The sequence below is a fragment of the Ctenopharyngodon idella genome, chromosome 21, assembly GCF_019924925.1.
Source record: "Ctenopharyngodon idella isolate HZGC_01 chromosome 21, HZGC01, whole genome shotgun sequence".
Classification (NCBI taxonomy): Eukaryota; Metazoa; Chordata; class Actinopteri; order Cypriniformes; family Xenocyprididae; genus Ctenopharyngodon; species Ctenopharyngodon idella.
In genome coordinates, this window is record NC_067240.1 from 21,276,977 (window position 1) to 21,297,923 (window position 20,947).

Consider the following 20,947-nt stretch of genomic DNA (forward strand, 5'->3'; position numbering starts at 1 on the left):
AACGGTATGCCTTTCGACTTGTTGTGTTTTCTGTTACTCCAATCGCCATCTTGTTGCCAGTGAAGTAATGTGTTTCTGATGAATTTCGGGAGCGCCCTGGAGGTCTTATGACTGTCTTTGGAAGCCAGTGGATTTTACTGTGATTAAGCCAACACATATATCTGTATCGGGGGCTTGCATACATTTTAACGGGAACTTATTGTATCGGTATTCAAAATGAGTATCGATACTCTATTGGAAGCGGCCAGGTATTTGGAGTGGCAAGCCCAGCAACAACAGATTACACGTGGTAAGGCGGGGGGGGGAACTGGGTGATTGCATAGATCTACAGGATAAATTAGATACGTATGAACTGTTTGGGATTTTGCCCAGCAAATTGCATTTTCATGCCGGCACACTTCAAGATAAATAACTAGAGTAACATTTCCTTGAAAAAAAAAAAATCTTATTATAAGCATTGCGAATAAGAGCTCTGTATCAGTGGTCATGTTCACGGGTTTCCACTGTTTGTAGGGTGCAGTCTTCGTGACTAGGGCATATTTCGCTCACTTGGTTTCCGGGTTAAATCCATGCTATATTTAGTGTGCTACTATACTCGCTCAGTAGCGCTGCGGTGGGTGGGTACATATACCCCAGTACATGGGGCGTCGATTTTTATTTTTTTGTCTGATACAATAAGTTAAACATTTTTGCTTATATTGGTTGGGTAGAATTTCTAAAATTATTGCAACCAATTTTGCCCACTAATTAAAACAGATTAGCTAAAAGTAGCGAACGTCGTGTTTCTTATATGTTGGGCGGTGGCATTAGACCAAAGGTTTTTTTTTTTTTTTTTTTTTTTTTACATAATGACATTGCCGAGTGGTTATCTCATGACTTTCAAGACCAACCTACTTTTCCCTTTACACTTCCTCGTGACCAAACTCTTTTTGCTTGTTGTCGGATAACTGTATGCCAAAATTCCATAAAGCATGCGATATATGATTATAATCGCGATGTATTTATCGCTTTAAACAGAGCGGGGGGCTTTTTGTTTCATTCTCGAGGTGACGTGTCAGTAAATCCACACCCACAGCAAATACCGCGTGCTGTAAGACCGCCCTCTTCAACCACGTGCGCGCCAGACACCCTCCCCAGGTCACAACTGGGGAGAAAATAGGGCAACGCCACCCTCTCTCAATGCAGAAGTTATATAATGTGCATTTTACATGCATATCCAAGTAAGAGCTTTGCAGACTGTGATTGATTTTCTTGTAATACAGACGAACAGGTTGAGGAACAATAAGTGCAGTTGTTGGCATATTTTTGAACATCTCTGCAAGGTTCTATTTAAATGTACAAACTTTGCATATGCTTACAATATTTGACCTTGTACTAGAACTAGAAAATTGCATGTAATCTCAAATGTGCCATATTAAATCTCTTTCCTCTTCTCTTTTAAAGACTCTTTGTGGGGCTTTGTGTTGAAGGAAATGAGAATGGTCCCCCACATTTTCTAACCAATGTTATCAAAAAAGTGATTTTATTCGCATAAAAGCAAATAGAATTTTCTTTCACTTTTCATACAGTCAAACCTGGTTAAGCTTCCACTTGCTCTAGACACAAATTAAAATAATATAGAGTGTTAAAGACATTAATGGTCCCTAACTAGTTGTCCAGACACTAATTTTTTTTTTATTTTTATGTTATGTTTCCCAAGCTGCCCATAATTATAAAAGAGCCCTATACCAGCCAGCACACACTTGCTTATCTTTGAGTAACACAGAGATTAGGTTGATAAGTTTGTTGTTAAATGAAATGTCATGTTTGCATTTGATTTTATTGCTCAGAGAATGTTGTTGTTTCTTTTAATGCGAGTTCATTGCAATTGATAAAAAGCCTCTTAAAATCTTTTGCTCTATTCTGGTCTAGTTTGTTTGAGATGATTTGGTCATGATTTCTGCATTAACCTGTGAAAATAGAATGGAAATTTTACAATATACTAGATGGTTCCTTTTTCTCAATTACACAGTTTAGTCCTAAATGTATGCCATGTTTATAAAACACACTCGTAAAGCCTGTGGACCACCATGGTATCTCATCTGTGTCCTGACGTCTCAAGAGCTTTACATGCTTATGGAGAGCAATAGATGGCACTTTCATGAGCTGTTCAGAGCTTATTAGCCAGGCTGTATAATGTTTGCACAATGACACAGTTCACTTAAGGAGTGCACTTGAAGTGTTTGTGATTCCATTCCTGCTAACATGCTGTTAATTTCTTTGTATGCATGTTAATATCAAGGGAAATGACATTTCACTATGTATTTTTCCTCTCCACTTATACAGTGGAGAAATATGCATGCACTGAAAATATTGATCTAAGTATTCTTTTATTTTTGAGGACTTCTGCAAATGCTTTTAACACACAGCTGATGCAGGAGGATTCCCGTATATTGTGGTTTGAACCGTAAGGGCGCTTTGCGTCAGATCACCCCTTTGTCTGCGGCGTGCTCGCATTCGCTGGTTACAAGGTGCAGTGTCTCCTGCACAGGAATGTCTTGCAGTGCAAATGACACTTTTGGCTCAAATACGCTTTGGACCGCAGCCCAAATTCCTCACCCCTCATATTACAATTCAAACATTGATCTGAAGTCACATCTCTGATGCAACTGAATATAGATCGACGGGGCTAAACAATAGAGCCATCCATTAATCATGGAAATCCTCAGGTGATGGTGGCATTTTAGGCTGCAGATGGTACGGCCTGGGTTCAGATTCCCCACGCCAGCTCTTGGCTTCTGGTGCAGACTGCTGTGTGATGTCAGTGTAGAGCTGGAGTCTAGGCAAGACTCTTACTGGGGCTTCTCTCTTAAAGAGACAGAGTGTTCAGGACAGCTAGCTCACACACCCTACCCAATTGGGACATGGAGTCAGGAATTACTGCACCCTACACCGGCTTTTCCGGTTTAAAATTGAAACTGTAGGTACAGCGCAGGTTTAAGCCCTGCTAGATGAATAGCTTACACAGTTTTGATGTATTAAATCACAGGATCGTCTCTGTTGGACTGCAGCTTTATTAGTCAGAGTCTAGACAAGCACGAATTAGTTCCATTACTGATCTCTAAATTGATATTGATCTCTAGTATTGCTACTGATCTTTATTAGCTATGGCTTCTATTCCTCTTGCTCAAATGTATATTTTTTCCCTCAATCAGAACTCCCAGCATAGCTGGATAATAAATGTTAAAACACCCTTTGAAATCTGTGCCGTGACCATTTACTTCAGGCTACTAATGAACCAGGCACCTACATTAGGGTAACATGAATGCAAATTTCATTAAAAAAATATTTTATTCTTGAGGAAAATTAATAACCGCAAGATGAGACCTGGAGCAAAAACATTTGGATTATGCTGTGATAGTCAGTGCTTACAGTAGAAGTAATCTCTTACAGTCTCAAGAACAAAAGTAATGCAAATAGTGGTTGGCCAACATGTTTTTTTTAGTGGCCCAGAATGGGGTGGCCAATTGAAATTGACATGATACAATTAAATGACCACAAATTAGATTTTCCTTCACTTCAGCAATTTTGTGTAGAAGTATTTCGCACAGTTAAATCACTGAAAACCAGAAATCGTTTTTATCTATTTCCATAGGTGTTGGTAGATTTTGGAACTGAGGGGAAAAAGTTATTTTCCAATAATTACTAATAAGCCTGGATGATATATTGGTCTGTATCTTAGAATCTCCAGTGAGAGTCAAGAAAAGAATAACTATGTTTCCATTCAAGCTGCAAATTTAATTTACATGGGAAATCAAAATACTAACCCTAATCAAAATTCTGAGTGAATTAATCAGCCACACGACTTAATAGCTTTTTATTGAGCATCTAGGAATTTATTCAGTAAATATGTTTCCAGTGTAGTTCATTTTTACGGAATTAAAAAAAGTGTTCACTTCAAGCAAATATATATACAGTGGCAAGAAAAAGTATGTGAACCACTTGCAGAATCTGTGAAAATGTTAATAATTTTAACAAAATAAGGGAGATAATACAAAATGCATGTTATTTTTTATTTAGTACTATCCTGAGTAAGATATTTTACATAAAAGATGTTTACATATAATCGACAAGACAAAAAAAAATAGCTGAATTTATTAAAATAACCCCATTCATAAGTATGTGAACCATTGATTCTTAATACTGTGTGTGGTTAACTGGATGATCTACGACTGTTTTTTTGTTTTGTGATGGTTGTTTATGAGTCCCTTGTTTGTCCTGAACAGTTAAACTGAGCTCTGTTCTTCAGAAAAAATCTCCAGGTCCTGCAGATTCTTCAGTTTTCCAGCATTTTTTGCATATTTGAACCCTGTATGTAAACATCTTTTATGTAAAATATCTTACTCAGGACAGTACTAAATAAAAAATAACATGCGTTTTGTATGATCTCTCTTATTTTGTTAAAATTTTGCACATTTTCACAGATTCTGCAAGTGGTTCACATACTTTTTCTTGCCACTGTGTGTATAATATATATATATATATAATATATATATTTGCACCTTTTAGAATTTGTATTAAAATTTTGGTGTTTACATCCAGCATTTTCTTTATACAGCATCCAAAAGTTTTCATAATTAAACTTGATTGTTTCCACAGCAATATTATGGACATGTTAATACAGACATATATTACTACAGTGATATTTATGAAACATATGTTGCCTTAATCAAAAATGTTAACTGGAACATTGAGTGATAATATTTCAAAGTGGTTTCCGTCATTATGACAGACAATAAATATTGTGTTTACCTGCTTTAGAAACAGTCCAGTAAACACTGCTAATAGGGATTAGAAGTGAATTTCGTTTTAAAGCATCCTTGTGAAAACAAACCTGGAAAGAGACGTGAAGATTTGGGGAGGAAAAGCAAGAGATTCTTAGGGCATTCTAGTGAATCATTCATGGGATATATCATAATTTAAATCAGGAGAGCAGACCACAAATGCGCAGTATATGTTGTTTATTTTTCATACTGTTACAGCAAAATACAAAGGAAAAAAGAAAATCAGGAGGAAAAGAATTCAGCGACTGAATACATGTTCTTGTGATACCATATCACATTAAAATACCAAGCGTTACGTTATTCTCCTGACGTCTGAAAATAGAACAAGAAGGAACTTTTACAGCTCATTCAGTCAAACTAACAGATAAGGATTATTTGTAGTGCAACCTTATGATTTGAATTTTTTTTTTTTTTTTTTTTGTCTTTATGAGTAGAACTTCCCCAAACCGGAAGTGCCCAATCTAAAATGCAGTAGGCTCGTTAGGATAAAGGCAGATATTATTCTCAAATAACAGAAAGGTCTTTAAGCTTTAGCCTTCATTTTATCATAACATTTTATCTGTTCTTTTTGTTTTGTTCTACAGAGGAGGAGCAGAGAGAGAAGGCCCTGCTGTCCCGTGAGGCTGAGCAGAAGCTCTCCGCCCCCATTATCCAGTCTGTCCAAGTCAACCATGTGACCTGGGCAGAAGACATGCGGCTTGAGTCGCACCGCCACCACCAGCACCACCCTCCGGTCCCGCCCCCTCCCCTCCCAGCACCTGTTCCCATAGCTGTCATTCCCATCCCGGTGGTCCCTGCCAAACCTGCAGCCCCTCCCATTCAGACTGCTTCGTCCCTTCACACAGCCTCCCCAATGCCAGTGGTAACATCCTTGGCCACAGCCCTATCCCCACCAGCAGCCCCTCTCGTCAGCCCTAATGGCAAGGACAACCACTCCTCTCCACAGCAGCAGCAGCATCGTCACTTGATTGCACATGTAAAAACAGAAATTAACAGCTTGCCTCCATCGAATAACGGTCCCAAACAGCAACAGCCACAACAGACGCAGACACTGCTGCAGCCGTATCCAGCCCCCATCATCACAGCCCAGCACCCACCACAGCAACACACCCTTCTGCCCCAGCCAGCACTACCCCAACCTCAGCCTGCGCCAGCCCAGGTTCAGGCAGGCCAACCACCCAGGCCTAATGGAGCCACTGTGGAAGATCCACGCAACCTGGACGGGAAAAGGAGACCTGGAGGGTGAGCCATGTTTTGTGGTTTTATATAAGAAAATAGATTTGCACAATATATCTAACTTTCTCTCTCTCTCTCTCTATATATATATATATATATATATATATATATATATTAGGGCTGTCGATTTAAAGAATTAGTTCACCCCAAAAATCACACACATGCGTCGTGGTGCTCACATGAACTGCGTTGGCCAATACAATAAAACAATAAACAATATTGTCTATTTTGTTCAATTTTGCCAATGAAAATATAAAGACAAAGCAGAACTGTTCGCCTCCGCGCAATGCACAACAGTGTTTCATTTCTGAATCCGTGTTTTGAACGAAACGAGTGAAACAAATGATTCAGCAGACAATTCATAAAAGACATGTTGCACTTGAAGCGGCGCTACACAGACCACAGATCAGTGTATGACGTCATAGTGATTCAAAAGCAAACACAGTTCAGTCTGTGCCGCACCGCTTAAAGTTCAACATGCCTGAAGTGAACCATTTACTTCACTCCTGAATGAATCAGCCGTTTGAATGAGTCGAATGAATAAATGAACGACTTAATCGTTAAGACATTTACCGCCACCTACTGGCGGTTTTAGTTTCTTATTTAGAGTCTAATTTTATTTTTTTTTAAATATTTCATATTTCCATATTGATTAAAAAAATTTAAAGGTATAATTTACCCAAAAATGAAAATTCAGTCATCATTTACTCAACCTCATGGTCCAAAAGTTCATGTGTAAAAAAAAAAAAAATGTTGAATCGAATAAAATATTTCTTTCTGAAGCTACTTTTTGTAATATCTCTTTGATGCTTTACACAACAATGACTTCAAATTATCTTTTGGGGGTAATTTCCCAGCCAAAATTAAGTAGATTAATTAACCGCCACATTATTTAATTAATTAGATTTAAAAAAATTCTTGACGCCCTTTATATATAATAGGGATTTAACGATACCCTCATGTCACGATTCAATGCATATTGGACTTGGTGCTGGTAACCCAATGCACAGGACAATGTTGATACTAGAATAAAAATATTCATGATTCTGAAGCTGAAAATACAGAAAAATACAAATATGCTTGTACACTGTCATTGACTAGATATATTTAAAATAATGTAGGCCACTTTTTACTGGTAACACAAGACACTGGCATTATCAGGACCCACAAATATTCCCCCATTGCATTATTATACATTATATTCAACATTATATATAGTATTTCAATGTAGAACTGACACTAAAACTCGGTAAACTTGAATTTTTTCTCACAGTTTTTTTCATTTTGGGTGAACTATACACAGTACATATTGTCACTATCCACGATACATATTGTTGCATTTTTGTATTGTGATATATTGTGAGACGATATATTGTTACACCCCTAACAATATATATATATATACAGTGCTGCTTGAAAGTTTGTGAGCCCCTTGCAGAAAATGTGAAAGATTTTAACAAAATAAGAGAGATCATACAAAATGCATGTTTTTATTTAGTACTGTCCTGAGTAAGATATTTTACATAAAAGATGTTTACATATAATTCACAAGACAAAAAAATAGCTGAATTTATTAAAACGACCCCGTTCAAAAGTTTGTGAACCATTGATTCTTAATACTGTGTCCTGGATGATATACAAAGTTTTTTTTGTTTTGTGATGGTTGTTCATGAGTCCCTTGTTTGTTAAACTGTCCAGCGTTCTTCAGAAAAATCCTCCAGGTCCTGCAGATTCTTCAGTTTTCCAGCATCTTTTGCATATTTGAACCCTTTCCAGCAGTGACTGTATGATTTTGAGATCCATCTTTTCACACTGAGGACAATTGAGGGACTCAAACACAACTATTAAAAAAGGTTCAAACATTCACTGATGCTCCAGGAGGAAACACGATGCATTAAAGGGTCACTCAGTGATATTTCAAATCCACTGTTTGGAATTTAGTCAGGCCGAGTCCAATAACAAACGTGAACAAACCAATCAGCATCAGGGGGCATATGACGGTCGAGGAGAGAGAACAAGCAAGAGGGAGATTTGAAAATAATAATAAGAAAAAAACTGCAGAACGAGAAATGGGACACAATACAAAACAGCTCAAAAGAATATCACTGGAATGAAGGTTTATGCCTGGGCAAGCGCTTTAGGACCTGGTTATATTAGAAAAGCTTTCCAGCGCTGGAGAGAGCTAAGAGGGAAGGCCTGAAAACTGCTTTGATCCCGCTTATCATGTGAGTACACTTGGTTTTGATTGTCTGGAGCTGCTGTGCTGTTTGCGACTAACAACGAACACTTTGTCCCCCGGTTTCACAGACAAGGCTTAAGCTAGTCCTAGACTAAAATGCATGTTTGAGCTGTTTTAACTGAAAGCAACTTGTACTGACATATCTTAAAATATGTCAGTGCCATTGTTTTGACTCAAGATGCGCACCAGTGATGTTTTTTTCTTGTGTACTTTTATAAAAGCTACTTAAATATCCTAATTGAACTAAGGCCTAATCCTGGCTTAGGCTAAGTCCTGTCTGTGAAACTGGGCCTGTATTTACTCGTATGTACTGTATGTTCATTTTTTTTGTGCTTCCTTGTCGTTCATCATCAACTGCGCTTTATTTTTCGTGAAGCATTTTGTTGCGCGTCAGCTGTGATAAACAGACATCCACTTGCATTGCATGTGTAACAGCGGCCAGATAGTGAGAGTTCTGCAGTTAAACCACTGTATACTGTACACTGACGGCTGCTAGAGAATGAGGTGCTTAGTGTCATTGGTAGTGCATTCGCCTCGCATGCCAGCAGCGATCGGGTAGCGGTTCGAGACTGACTCAGAGCAGGGTGGTTAGAATTGGAGTGTGAGTTTTGGAGGCGGAGCAATGAAGAGAAGGGTGTGTTTGTTTGGGTTGATTTCAAATATCAACAATGTCCAACAGTGTAGTTCAAATACCACTTACTGTGCCTTTAAGAGCCAGGGGGTGAAAACTTTTGAACAGGATGAAGAAGTCCAAATTTTTCTTATTTTGTTTAAATATCAATTTTTTTTTCATTTAGTACTGCCCTTCGGAAACAACAGAAGATACTTACATGTTTCCCGGAAGACAGATTAAGTACAATTTACCTTGATCTTCGAATTCAAAAAGTTTTCACCCCCCAGCTCTTAATGCATCTTGTTTCCTTCTGGAGCATCAGTGAATGTTTGAACCTTTTTTAATAGTTGTGTTTGAGTCCCTTAATTGTCCTCAGTGTGAAAAGATGGATCTCAAAATCATACAGGCACTGCTGGAAAGGGTTCAAATATGCAAAAGATGCTGGAAAACTGAAGAATCTGCAAGAGGATTTTTCTGAAGAACGCTGGGCAGTTCTGCTCAGAACAAACAAGGGACTCATGAACAACCATCACAAAAGAAACAAACAGTCGTAGATCATCCAGGTCACCGCACACAGTATTAAGAATCAATGGTTCACAAACTTTTGAACGGTGTCATTTTAATAAATTCAGCTATTTTTTTTTTTTTGTCTTGTGAATTATATGTAAACATCTTTTATGTAAAATATCTTACTCAGGACAGTACTAAATAAAAAATAACATGCATTTTGTATGATCCCTCTTATTTTGTTAAAGTTTTTCACATTTTCTGCAAGTGGTTCACAAACTTTCAAGCAGCACTGTGTGTGTGTGTGTGTGTGTGTGTGTGTGTACATATAATTATATATATATATATATATATATATATATATATATATATATATATATATATATATATATATATATATATATATATATATATATATATACAAAACTAAAGAAATATTACAGTATTACAGTTACAATACTAATATTATTTTCTTATAATTTTCTTATATTCTTATATTCTTATTTTTAATTTCCAAAGCGTTAATCTATCAAATTTGTATCTTTACAGAAAACGGCAGGGAGATTTGATAAAACCGAAATCGCAAAATTGTTTGGTGCTATTATCTTGATTATTTGTACAACCCTACAACAAAGCTGAAGAGTTTTTTCAAAGCGGTGGAGATTAAACTGTAGGACACGACACACATCATGTAATCATAAATGAATGAAACTGGGTTGGCTATTTTGTAAGGAGATTGCAATTTTAAAAAGTAGGATGTTGTCCTGTACGGTGACCCATGATGAGAATTAACGCAGCCCCTCAGGTCATGCTGTATGTTTGCAGGTTGCAAACTGCATTTGTGATTTCTGATATCATCATTTTCTCACCCTCATGTCATTCCAAACCCATTTGACTTTATTTCTTCTGTGAAGTGATATTTTGGAGAAATGCACAATAAAATTAGTTTTTATGATGACTCCACTCAATGGTGGCACTAGAGTTTTATACATGGGGTGGTCAAGACTACCTCAGGGCATAGACCATGAAAGAGCATGAGTGTGTAACCCTAGCTTGCCTAATCAAAAAGCATTAATGAATCATATGATTGCTGATTAGAAGTAGAAGCGTGTGATCCAAAAGAGTTACTTCACATTACCCCACATTAGCTAAACCTTCCGAGTACGACACTGACTGCACTGCGTGTAGTATTACTAGCACAGATGTAAACATAATGTATGATAGGCTAAATTTGGAACTTTCTTATTTCACTTATTTGATTAACTGTCTGTTAATGGAGCAAAAATTCTAACGTTAACTTACACAGAGACTCAAATTCGTAAAAGATTTAGAGGAATCCTAAACCCTATGGTAAACCTTAAACTTACTTCAAATGGGATGTGATGCACACCGGGCAAGAAGTGTCATGCCACACACCAGATGCATCTCATTCCAAGTTGGTGGCAGTTCAAAACAGTGAATCTAATCACCATACAGGCAAGAAGTGGTGTTGATTAGCGCAAATGGAAAGTGAAAGGGCAGTCTATATTGTTATATCTCTCTATATGAATCATGTTTAATACACTCTCTTGCAGCAAAGGGGGAAGATATCATGTACATTAACAATGATTTGTGGCAAATATAATGTAATTTAATTTAAAACTATGCGCTTTGAGGCGTGCAGATTTTTAACAGCTCTGTGCTTTTTGTACAGTATGCGACAGTTGCAAGTCGACCCCCTTTTATTCTTATTCTTCTCTATGTTCTCTTAATGTATAATTAATAATAATAATAATAATAATCTCTATTTTCTATAGCGCAAAACAAATAAAACAGCAAAATACACCATATAAAATAATACAATAGACAAAAAGAGAAAAGAATATGCAATCAAAACCATTCAAAATAAAGGAATATAAAATTGATACAAATGTTCAATTAAAAGCTACCCTAAAAAAAATGAGTTTTAAGGCGAGATTTAAAATTTAAATGCTAAGAGATTTAGCTTGCCTTATCTCACTCGGTAAAGAATTCCATAGTTTTAGAGCTAATGAAGAAAAAGCCCCATCTCCCATCAGTCTTAAACGAGTTAGCGGAACAGTTAAAAGACCAGTTTCAGATGAACGAAGGTCACGTGTTGGAGTATAGGGAATTAAAAGCTTGGACAAATAACGTTAATACATTAACAATGCGCAGCGCTGCCACACGTCAGTGATAGGTTTGTCAGTGTCAAACACATTCACATCATTCACAAACACATTTCTGCATCTGCTCTGGAAAAAATACAAATAAAAGCTTGATGGTTTAATGCTTGAAAATGAAGAAATTACGACAGGCATAAATATTAGTGTGTAATTCTACATTTGTACTTTCAAATAAAATTATCATTATTGTATTATTTTTCTTAAAGGCACAGTATGTAAGTTTCGCTTATTCAAAACAATAACAATAACGCCGTGAATGAGTGTGGAATCATGGGAGTTGTCATCTTTACCTCCAAAGCCGATGGAAAGCAATCTGATGGAAATTATGTTTATGGATGAGCTAATGCATTACATTTTTATTAATGTTACTGTGGTATGAAGCAGGGCGCAGTGAGAGCCTGAGAATTTTTACGTTGCTGTTTTTATTATGTTTAAATGCCGCAGTTGGCCACTGCTACTCCTTTCGTTTGGTTATGTTTATTTTACGATTAAAATTCCATTTAACGTCCCTCTCCTTCCCTGAACTTGAACTTCATTACAATTACGTTTGATCACTTAAATTCACATTATTTTATTTTATTCTAATGAAACAGCTGCAAGTGCTGCTGAATTACTACTCATACAGGTCACTTTATTTGACGAATTAGAATTTTCTAGTAATGCAGCGCTGTTTAACTTGGTCAAAACAATCATACTAAAATATATTTGAGTGTGTTGAAAGTTGTGTTAACATTACTCTGTGCGTTAGCTCAGAGTATGAGACACTTGTTACACACTGCAGTAAGGTAGATCGATATTAGAATATCATTTTAATAAAAGCTGGATGACTTGTGTTGCTAAATAGCATGCAGTTAATTTTAAAATCTATTGTAAAAATACAAAATAAAGCTCTTATTATGCTGTGTTAGTCACTTGACAAAATAGTGTTTTCTCTGAGGCATGGTACAAACAAGTTACTCGCGGTAAATCAAGAAAACAAGATTTCCAAACAATAAGACTAAACATGTTGAGCTATATAACAGTGATTAGTTTTCTGTCGATAAAGGTATCCAAACAGTTACTCACCTGTCTAATAAAATGCATAATATATTAAAGAATCTTTGGTGTTTCCATGGTTTCTACGGAAATCAAGGGTAAGGTGGACATGATGTCATTGACATGCAATGCAATGACACGGGCCGTTACACTGGTTAAAATGGCTTTCTCAACTGTATTTAAACATTATTGGAAACATTTGGGATAATGTAAGAACACAAGTCAACAAAATATTTAACATTGTTGTAGTAATTTTTGGATATTTTAGTAAAAAAATATTACATATTGTGCCTTAAAATACTCAATTTTAATGTGAAATATTACAATAATAATATTTAATATTTCTTTAATATTTTTAGTTAGTAGTAGTAGTAGTAGTAATAATAATAATAATAACACTGACAATTTATTATTATTATTTTTATATTATTATTATTGCAGTCATATTTACATCAATCAGATTTTTTGGCTGCGTTGTGCAACCCTAGCACAGCAAACCAGGAGCTTTTCAAACGAGGTGCTTTCCATTTATTACTTAAAGCTCACTTTAAGTACTTCAATACCACAGCAAAAACTACTAGTCTAACTAATAAAGTTCAAACATTATTAAAGACAAGTGAACAGTCAGTAAAATATAAGAAAAAATACACTATTACAACTACAAGCATAGATAAATACAATATAACAGTTACAAATAAAGTAAGGTCTAACAGTACTATTCAAGCACAGAAATGTAATAATTAAATGTAAAATATTTTGTTCACTATATAAATTAAATGTATATTAAACTTTGTTAAAGCTGTGTTAATTAATGATATTCAGCTGTTTACATTCACTTAAAAGATAACCAACTGTGTTTACGAGAATACTTGCCAAGGAGACCCGAAAGAGGAATCCGTTCAGTGTTTGTGCACTATCTGAAACTCGCCTCTCTGTGTGTGCGACTGTGCACAGATAACAGCGCGCGAGTACCGTATTGAGTTCTCTTTCGCCTCTTCTTGCGCTGGATTGATTTAAAATTGCTTAAATGTGTAATTGGCAAGACAAAACATGCAAATGATAAACTATCACTTTATGTCTCCAGTGAGAGGAAGATTTTCAGTAAAGTTTTGCCCTGTTGTTCACATGAAGCTATCGTTTAGCATCATTTGGATCAGATGGCATCCTGAGGACCACTTTTATAGTACTTTTATATCTTTTGTTTTTTGGAGTTTGACCAACCCCTGGTTAATGTACGCTGTCTTTGTTTGTGTTAGAGCTGCATGAACAATCTTTACTTTTGTGTTCCCTGGAAGAAAAGTGTTTGAAATGACATGAGGGTGAGCTATGGCAGATCATATGGTTGAATCATGAAAGTTTACATGCAGCGTAGAAACGTATTTAATATTTTCCCTGCAGAGCTGGAACTCGAGAAGTTCACAACAAGCTGGAAAAGAACAGGTGGGTGAACTTCTGTTTACATTTTTGTGTTTATTCATTTCGACAAACAGAAGCGGAGCGTATGAACTCATTGAGTTTGAGGTGCAGTCGCTTTAATGTAAGTCGTTTGGTTGCCGGACTGATCACAGATACATTAACCCTTGGTCGATTTGCAATTAGTGCGCTATTTGTTTTATTGGCTTGAAAGGCCTATGCCCTACTAGTAACCACAGTAACAAATATGATATTACAAAGAAGTTGCCTGTTGACTTCTTCATTGCTGTTATTTCCATCACCAAAATGCTTCACCTAAACATCTGTTAAAACTCTCACTTGCTTTCCACAAAACAGAATGATTAGTGCTTTTCTTTCTGTCACAGACGAGCACATCTAAAAGAATGTTTTGAAACCCTCAAGAGGAACGTTCCTAACGTGGATGAAAAGAAAACTTCCAATTTGAGTGTCCTGAGGAGTGCCCTCCGCTACATCCAGGTAAGTCAAAGATAGGATTGGATGTGTGTGCTATAAAAGAAGGATTTTATGTGCATCCAACAGAAGCTTCTGAAAGAAATTATTCAATATAATATTTTAATAATATAATCATATTTTGCTTATAAAAGAAGCTTATTTTTAGGACCATTAAGAATATTTACATTGTAAAATCTTGGAAGAATAGAAAAAATATGTATGTATATAAATATTAGGGCGGTCGATTGAATGCGTTAATTTAATTAGCAATGGAAAAATAATGTGATTAAAATGATTTAACGCAATTAATGCCCCACCCCAGACCTATGTACCTACCTTTCATACAGTTGATTGGTGATGAACATAATGCAGGGCAACAGCTCAGTGCGTGGAGCCTATTGAATCAAGTTAGAATGGCCATAAAATTCAACATATCAGGGCAAAAATGTTCTATTTTGTCTGTTTTTGCTAAATTTTGCCTGCGAATATATTGCCTATAAAAGCCACAGAACTGTTGTGCATCTTCGAGCAACACACAGCGGTATTTCATTAATGAATGAATCAGAGTTTTGAGTGAAACAATCGGGTGAAATGATTCAGTGGCATAAAAAGGGAAAAAAAGCCATTTAAAAAGCCATTTACTGAATTAATCAGCTGTTTGAACAAATTGAATGAATGAATGACTCAATGACTTATTCATTTAGACATTTACTGGCACCTACTGGCAGTTTTAGTTTCTAATTTAGAGTTTTATTAAAAAATTATTAAAAAAAATAATTTAATGTTTTGGGGATAGTTTGCCCCAAAATGAAAATTGTTTATTTACATTTACTCACCCCCATGTTGTTTCAAACCTGTATGACTTTCTTTTGCGTAACATAAAAGAATATATTTTGAAGAATGTCGGTAAACAAAACTGTTTTGGTCTATAAATATATCTAAATACCAATTCAGGTGCAGCTTCTAAAAAAAACATGGCCATTGCAGCCTAATAGTGTAATAAATTCTATGTTGACTCAAATAAAATAATACTTTCTAAAGCTACTTTTTGTAATGTCTATTTAATGCTCTTCTCATTTAACACAATAATGACTTTAAATAATTTTGGGGTAATTTCTCAGTCAAATTTGATTTAATTAGAATAACTAATCAGCACATCATGTAATTAATTAGATTAAAATTTAATTGTTTGACAGCCCTATATATATATATATATATATATATATATATATATATATTTTTTTTTTTTATGTTTGATGACCCAGTCGTGTTTTTATGAGATTCACCTAGAAACACACATCCAGCCTTATGCCATTTGTAGGATAACTGATGTGGACTGTTACGTCTGCTTATAAAAGTTAATGTTTGAATGTGAGGATGGAGTTTTGATCATGACTTCCTCTGACCTATATTAAAACAAGCTATAGATCAGTGGTGGCGAATTCCGGTCCTGGAGAGTCACAGTCCTGCAAAGTTCAGCTCCAACCCTGATAAAAATTGGGAATGGGTCACAAGATGGGGATTTGTAGTCCATTTCCTCCTTATCCTCTCGTTCTCACCCTCCCACCCACATACACTTCTCTGTACATACTCTTCTGGCAGAATGGTGTCATGTGCATCTGCCAAAACATCTTGGGTTGAATCCTTCTCCGTGTGTGCTGATTATATTTTTTTCCTTACCCTCTTCCCCTGTCCTTTTCTTACTTTTTTCCCATTTGTCTGTTTCTCTATCCATCTGGTTTTTCTTTGCCTGATGTTCAACATCTAATGTTAAAAATCTCAATTTAGATTCCTGAGAGGATGAAATCCTTGATGTATTTACATAATATTTTGCACATTTAAAATTAAGTTAGGATAATTTGGTGGTCAGTCACAGAATGTAGGTCAACATGCAATTTATATATATTTTCCTTTGTTAAGGTGCTAAAGTGCATGTTGCCCGGATCAGAACATTAAGACTGACGTAGATACAGCTGACATAAAAGCGCCAAGGTCACGCTCCATTATTTAATTTGCAGACTGCAGCCATGACAATTAGTATAATAGCGTGGGCGGAAAGGTGACCTGGTTATGAAAGATACATCTGAGTTAACATGATCTTAAAAGCTATAAAATTTAGCCGGCGATGGTTATAAAGACACAATAAGCAGCACAAGCGAGGGAATGTGGGCCGCCCACTTGCACGCTACTCTATTCTGCAAACGCTGTTTCTCTCTCTCTCTCTCTCCCCCTCCCTCGCCCGCTTTCAGCCTGCTCCCGTGTCCACGTGAGACATGAGCACATGGCGAGCGCGAGCCTGGTGACGTCAACTGCTGTTCTGTGTTGTCCTCCCCTCCCTCTCTCCCTCAGCGTGCTCACCAGTGTTGCCAAGTCCGTGGATTTCCCGCAGAATTCGGCTACTTTTACACTGTTGCTGCGGGTTGTTTTTTAGTTTGCAGGTTGAAGAGACACCACGCACCCCGGAACGAGATTTTTACCGGGGACCCCCCTGGAATGCGATTGGGCTAGTTTTGGCTGTGACTGGGGTTTGAATATCATTTAGGCTGGTTTTGTTACACAAACCTGGCAACCCTGGTGCTCACATCAGACCCACACATGCCGAACTAGGCTGTTTAAATGAAACAATGTGTCTTGATAGACTGTTTTATGGATTTGATGTGCGCCGTTTGGCATGCTTCTGTGCAAGTTTGAGTCGGTGGCCTTGCGTGTTTGTTTTTCTTTTGTGGGCCATAGTCCTGTGAACCGTTGTAACCAAGGAGACAGTGAGGAACTGAGCTGGTGGTCAGTGAGTAGCAGGGGGTTCCTCTGTCTGTAGATTGAGTTTCGTTACCGATTCCGATCTGGATGCAGTCAAATGCTGTCTGCGGGTTTAACCAGGCATTGCGCACTTCTTTTACGCCCACTGGTTACAGTGTAATATAACAGGGACAGGACTGTTGAATTTTCAAACAAGATATTACAAGTTACATCATCAGATCACAGCTGCAATGATGTTCTGGTCCCATCAGTGTTGATTTGTGGTCGACCGGAATTTTTAATAGCCAATGCTAATGTCAAAATTTTACACAGTAATTGAATAATTGGTTTTTGGTGGCTGATATACACATACAGCTAAATAATGATTGATGACTCAAAACTGTAAGAAAAGGACATTATAAATAACATTTATTCATTGACATAATATTCATTGACAGCATTTGTGAAAAAGTACACTTTAGCAAGAGTACTTATTACGAACATAATATACTTTAAATGAATATACTTAAGTGCGAACTGAATGTAATGTTTTCAGATACTTAATTGGATATTTACAATTAAATGAAAATATATTATAGTTTAAGTTTATGTTAAATTCAATTAGCTGAACTTAAGAGTGTTTTGACCCACTTAAGTAAGACTTAAGTACATCTTATGTAAGTTCATAATTCTGTTGTCTTTGAAATGTGGTTATAATGTAGTTTAATGTACTGACAATAAGCATTTATGGTCAACTAAAATATATTTTAATGTAATTTTACTAATTTCTACTGAAACTTGTATGTCATGCATTTAAATATATTTGTAATTACATAATTGTAATGATAAAATTTAGTACATTTAAAATATATTTACTTTAAATGTAATATTTTAAATTATAATGGGTTTTAGTATGTTAGTACCATGTTAGTTACTACTTTAAAGCATGATAAAAAATAAATATCAAATCAATTATTTAAATTGTACTTTAAAGTAAAACTTATTTTGACATTATTACAAAGTGCACCTTTTTAAAGTGTATTTAACTGTGTTAAGACGCATAGTCATGAAAGTGTACTCTATAATATTTTCCGCGAATACATATTTTCTGTTTTTAAGATTTGAAGTTCACTACTAATTCGATTTACGCCGCTCTTTTAAAGATTTAAGTGCTCTTCTTTTTCCAAGGCCAAGGCTGTCAGTAGCTTTTGGAGTTTATGTAAGGAAATAACTTTTCTGTTTATTGCCCATTAAGTTCAAATTGAACGATTAATCAGTTATTTACTCAAATTCATATAAAACATTTAAAAACAAAAGATAAGCATTATCCATTGACAAGACAGTCAAAAGATTTTGCAACTGAGACACTATTCTATTAAACATTAAATTGGGATGTATAAAAAACAATGAAATATTACATGTTTAACAGCCAATTTATATGATTCCATTGCAAATATTAATGGAGTATTATTTAATTGTTTGGATATTCAAATGCAGTTTTAATGGTCAATGTTACTTGACCGCTCTCTTCTCTTCTTCAAACTACACGTGATGACAGTGAGCGTTGGCAGAGCAGTTAAGGAGTGTTTCTAATCACAAAGGAAGAGGGTCATGAAGACGTGAAAAGGGGGAGGGAGTACGAGAGCCATCAGACTGTAAAATACTAAAGGTCGATGTGAGCCAATCGCATTAGCCCTTGCCTCTCTATTACACCTCCTCATCACCACGTTGCACCTTCCCTGCTCTGTTGCCAAGGAGACCATGGCGGGTTCCAGCTGTTGCCGTGGTGATATCAAGTGGGACCTGAATATCTAGTCAGTAGGGATGTCTAGTCAGTTTCTTCACACACAAAAGATGGAGTGAGTTCAAAACTGGCCTGGGGTCAGCCAGCACAGGTTTTATACACACATCAGGATTTGGGTTGATATATCAGTATTATTTGATACATTGAGTTGATGTATCAGCATTTGGCAATACTGACTGGTTTAAGATCACAAAGGTGTCCGACAAAGATGCATCTTATCACCGGCCCGGTTTAAAGTGTATGCAGAATCTATCATGAGGCGATGTAATCTGTACGAATCATCAATTGGTGTAAAAATTGGTGGGAGGAACATCAATAACCTGCGATACGCTGATGATACAACCCGGAAAGTGAAAAGGACCTGGAATATCTGGTCAAAAGTGTCAAGGATGAATGTGAATGTATGGGTCTACACCTTAACATCAAAAAACAAAGGAAAACAAAGAAATTGAATCAGTACAAGATTTCCCTCTTCCTTGGATCCAAAATTGTCCATAGTGGTGACTCAAGACGCCAGACATCAACAGTAGAATTGCACTTAGATGAAACACGATACAAGGAATGGCGAACATCTGGAAAAGTAAAGATATTACCATTAAAACAAAGACCCAAAAAAAATAAACACAATTATTTTCCAATCTTCATGTACGCATGTGAAAGCTGGATACTTAAGGAAAATGAACTGTGGTGCTTGGAGGCGGATGCTGTGAGTGCCATGGACATCAAAGGTCACAAACAACTTTAATGCTCAACATAGTCAGCGGGACAAGAAGAGGAGGCCGCCAAAGAACATGTTGGCTGGATACAATCAAGGCTGATATTAACATGCCCATGAAAGAACTGAAAGAAGCGGTCAAAGATTGAAAAGCATGGAGCATGATGTTTCATAAAGTGACCGAACAGTTAATTCGTCATCATCAGTATTATAAGTACTGCTTTATCGCTAGCTGAAGTGTCACGTTTCCAAGGACTATCATGACACCACTCGTGTTGTTAGGAATGAGTTTTGTGTAACTGCTGGTGTTCTTGTCGTCACTCTAATTTGTTGTCTTTAACATTCATATAACAGTTACCAACAAGCTCTAAAATTCACTCTGAGACAAAATATTTTTTTAACTGGCCATGAAACTATTTTTTTTTTTTTTATTGGCATCAGTAGATATTAGGATATTTAGTATATATACACTACCGTTCATCAGTAAAAAAGAAATTAATATTTTTATTAAGCAAGGATGCATTCAATTGATCAAAAGTGACAAAGATATTTATATTACAAAAGATTTCTATTTCAAGCAAATGCTGTTCTTTTGAACTTTCTATTCATCAAAGAATCCTGAAACAATGTATCATGGTTTCCACAAAAATATGAAGCAGCACTGATAATTTCAACATTGATAATAATTAGAAATGTTTCTTGAGCAGCAAATTATCATATTAGATTAATTTTATGAAAGATCATGTGACACTGAAGACTGAAGCAATGATGCTGAAAATTCAGCTTTGACATCGCAGGAATAAATTACATTTGAAAATATATTAACATAGAAACAGTTATTTTAAATTGTAATAATATTTCACGTTACTGTTTTTACTATATTTTTGATCAAATAAATACAGCCTTGGTGAGCAGAAGAGACAAAACTTTTTTTAAAAAAACTAACAAACCCCAAATTTTAAACGGTTGTTTGTGTGTATATATTTGTATATATATTGCATATTGTCTTATTGATATCAGCCAGAATTTTAATATCTGCACTTTAATCTGCACTGTAGATTAAAAGAGTAAATACTGTTTTAAAAGAATGTGTTTTTTTTATATTTTACATTTTAGTTACCGTCCATGCAGAAAACAGAAGGTGTTGGCGTGTGTGTGTGTGTGTGTGT

At 36.0% G+C, this 20,947-nt stretch overlaps 1 protein-coding gene across 2 annotated transcripts in view; it reads left to right on the forward strand.

The window, feature by feature from the left end:
* mntb (MAX network transcriptional repressor b) overlaps positions 1-20,947 on the forward strand; it is a 26,682-nt gene continuing 5,735 nt past the window's right edge. Inside the window, exons 1-4 of one of the 2 annotated variants that reach the window (XM_051877012.1) lie at positions 2-289; positions 5,408-6,065; positions 14,035-14,076; positions 14,436-14,547. In XM_051877012.1, coding sequence (XP_051732972.1) covers positions 217-289; positions 5,408-6,065; positions 14,035-14,076; positions 14,436-14,547 — 885 coding nt within the window. In that variant the 5' untranslated portion in view covers positions 2-216. Of the gene's footprint in view, positions 290-5,407; positions 6,066-14,034; positions 14,077-14,435; positions 14,548-20,947 lie in introns of both variants that reach the window. The other variant, XM_051877013.1, reaches the window with a different exon arrangement.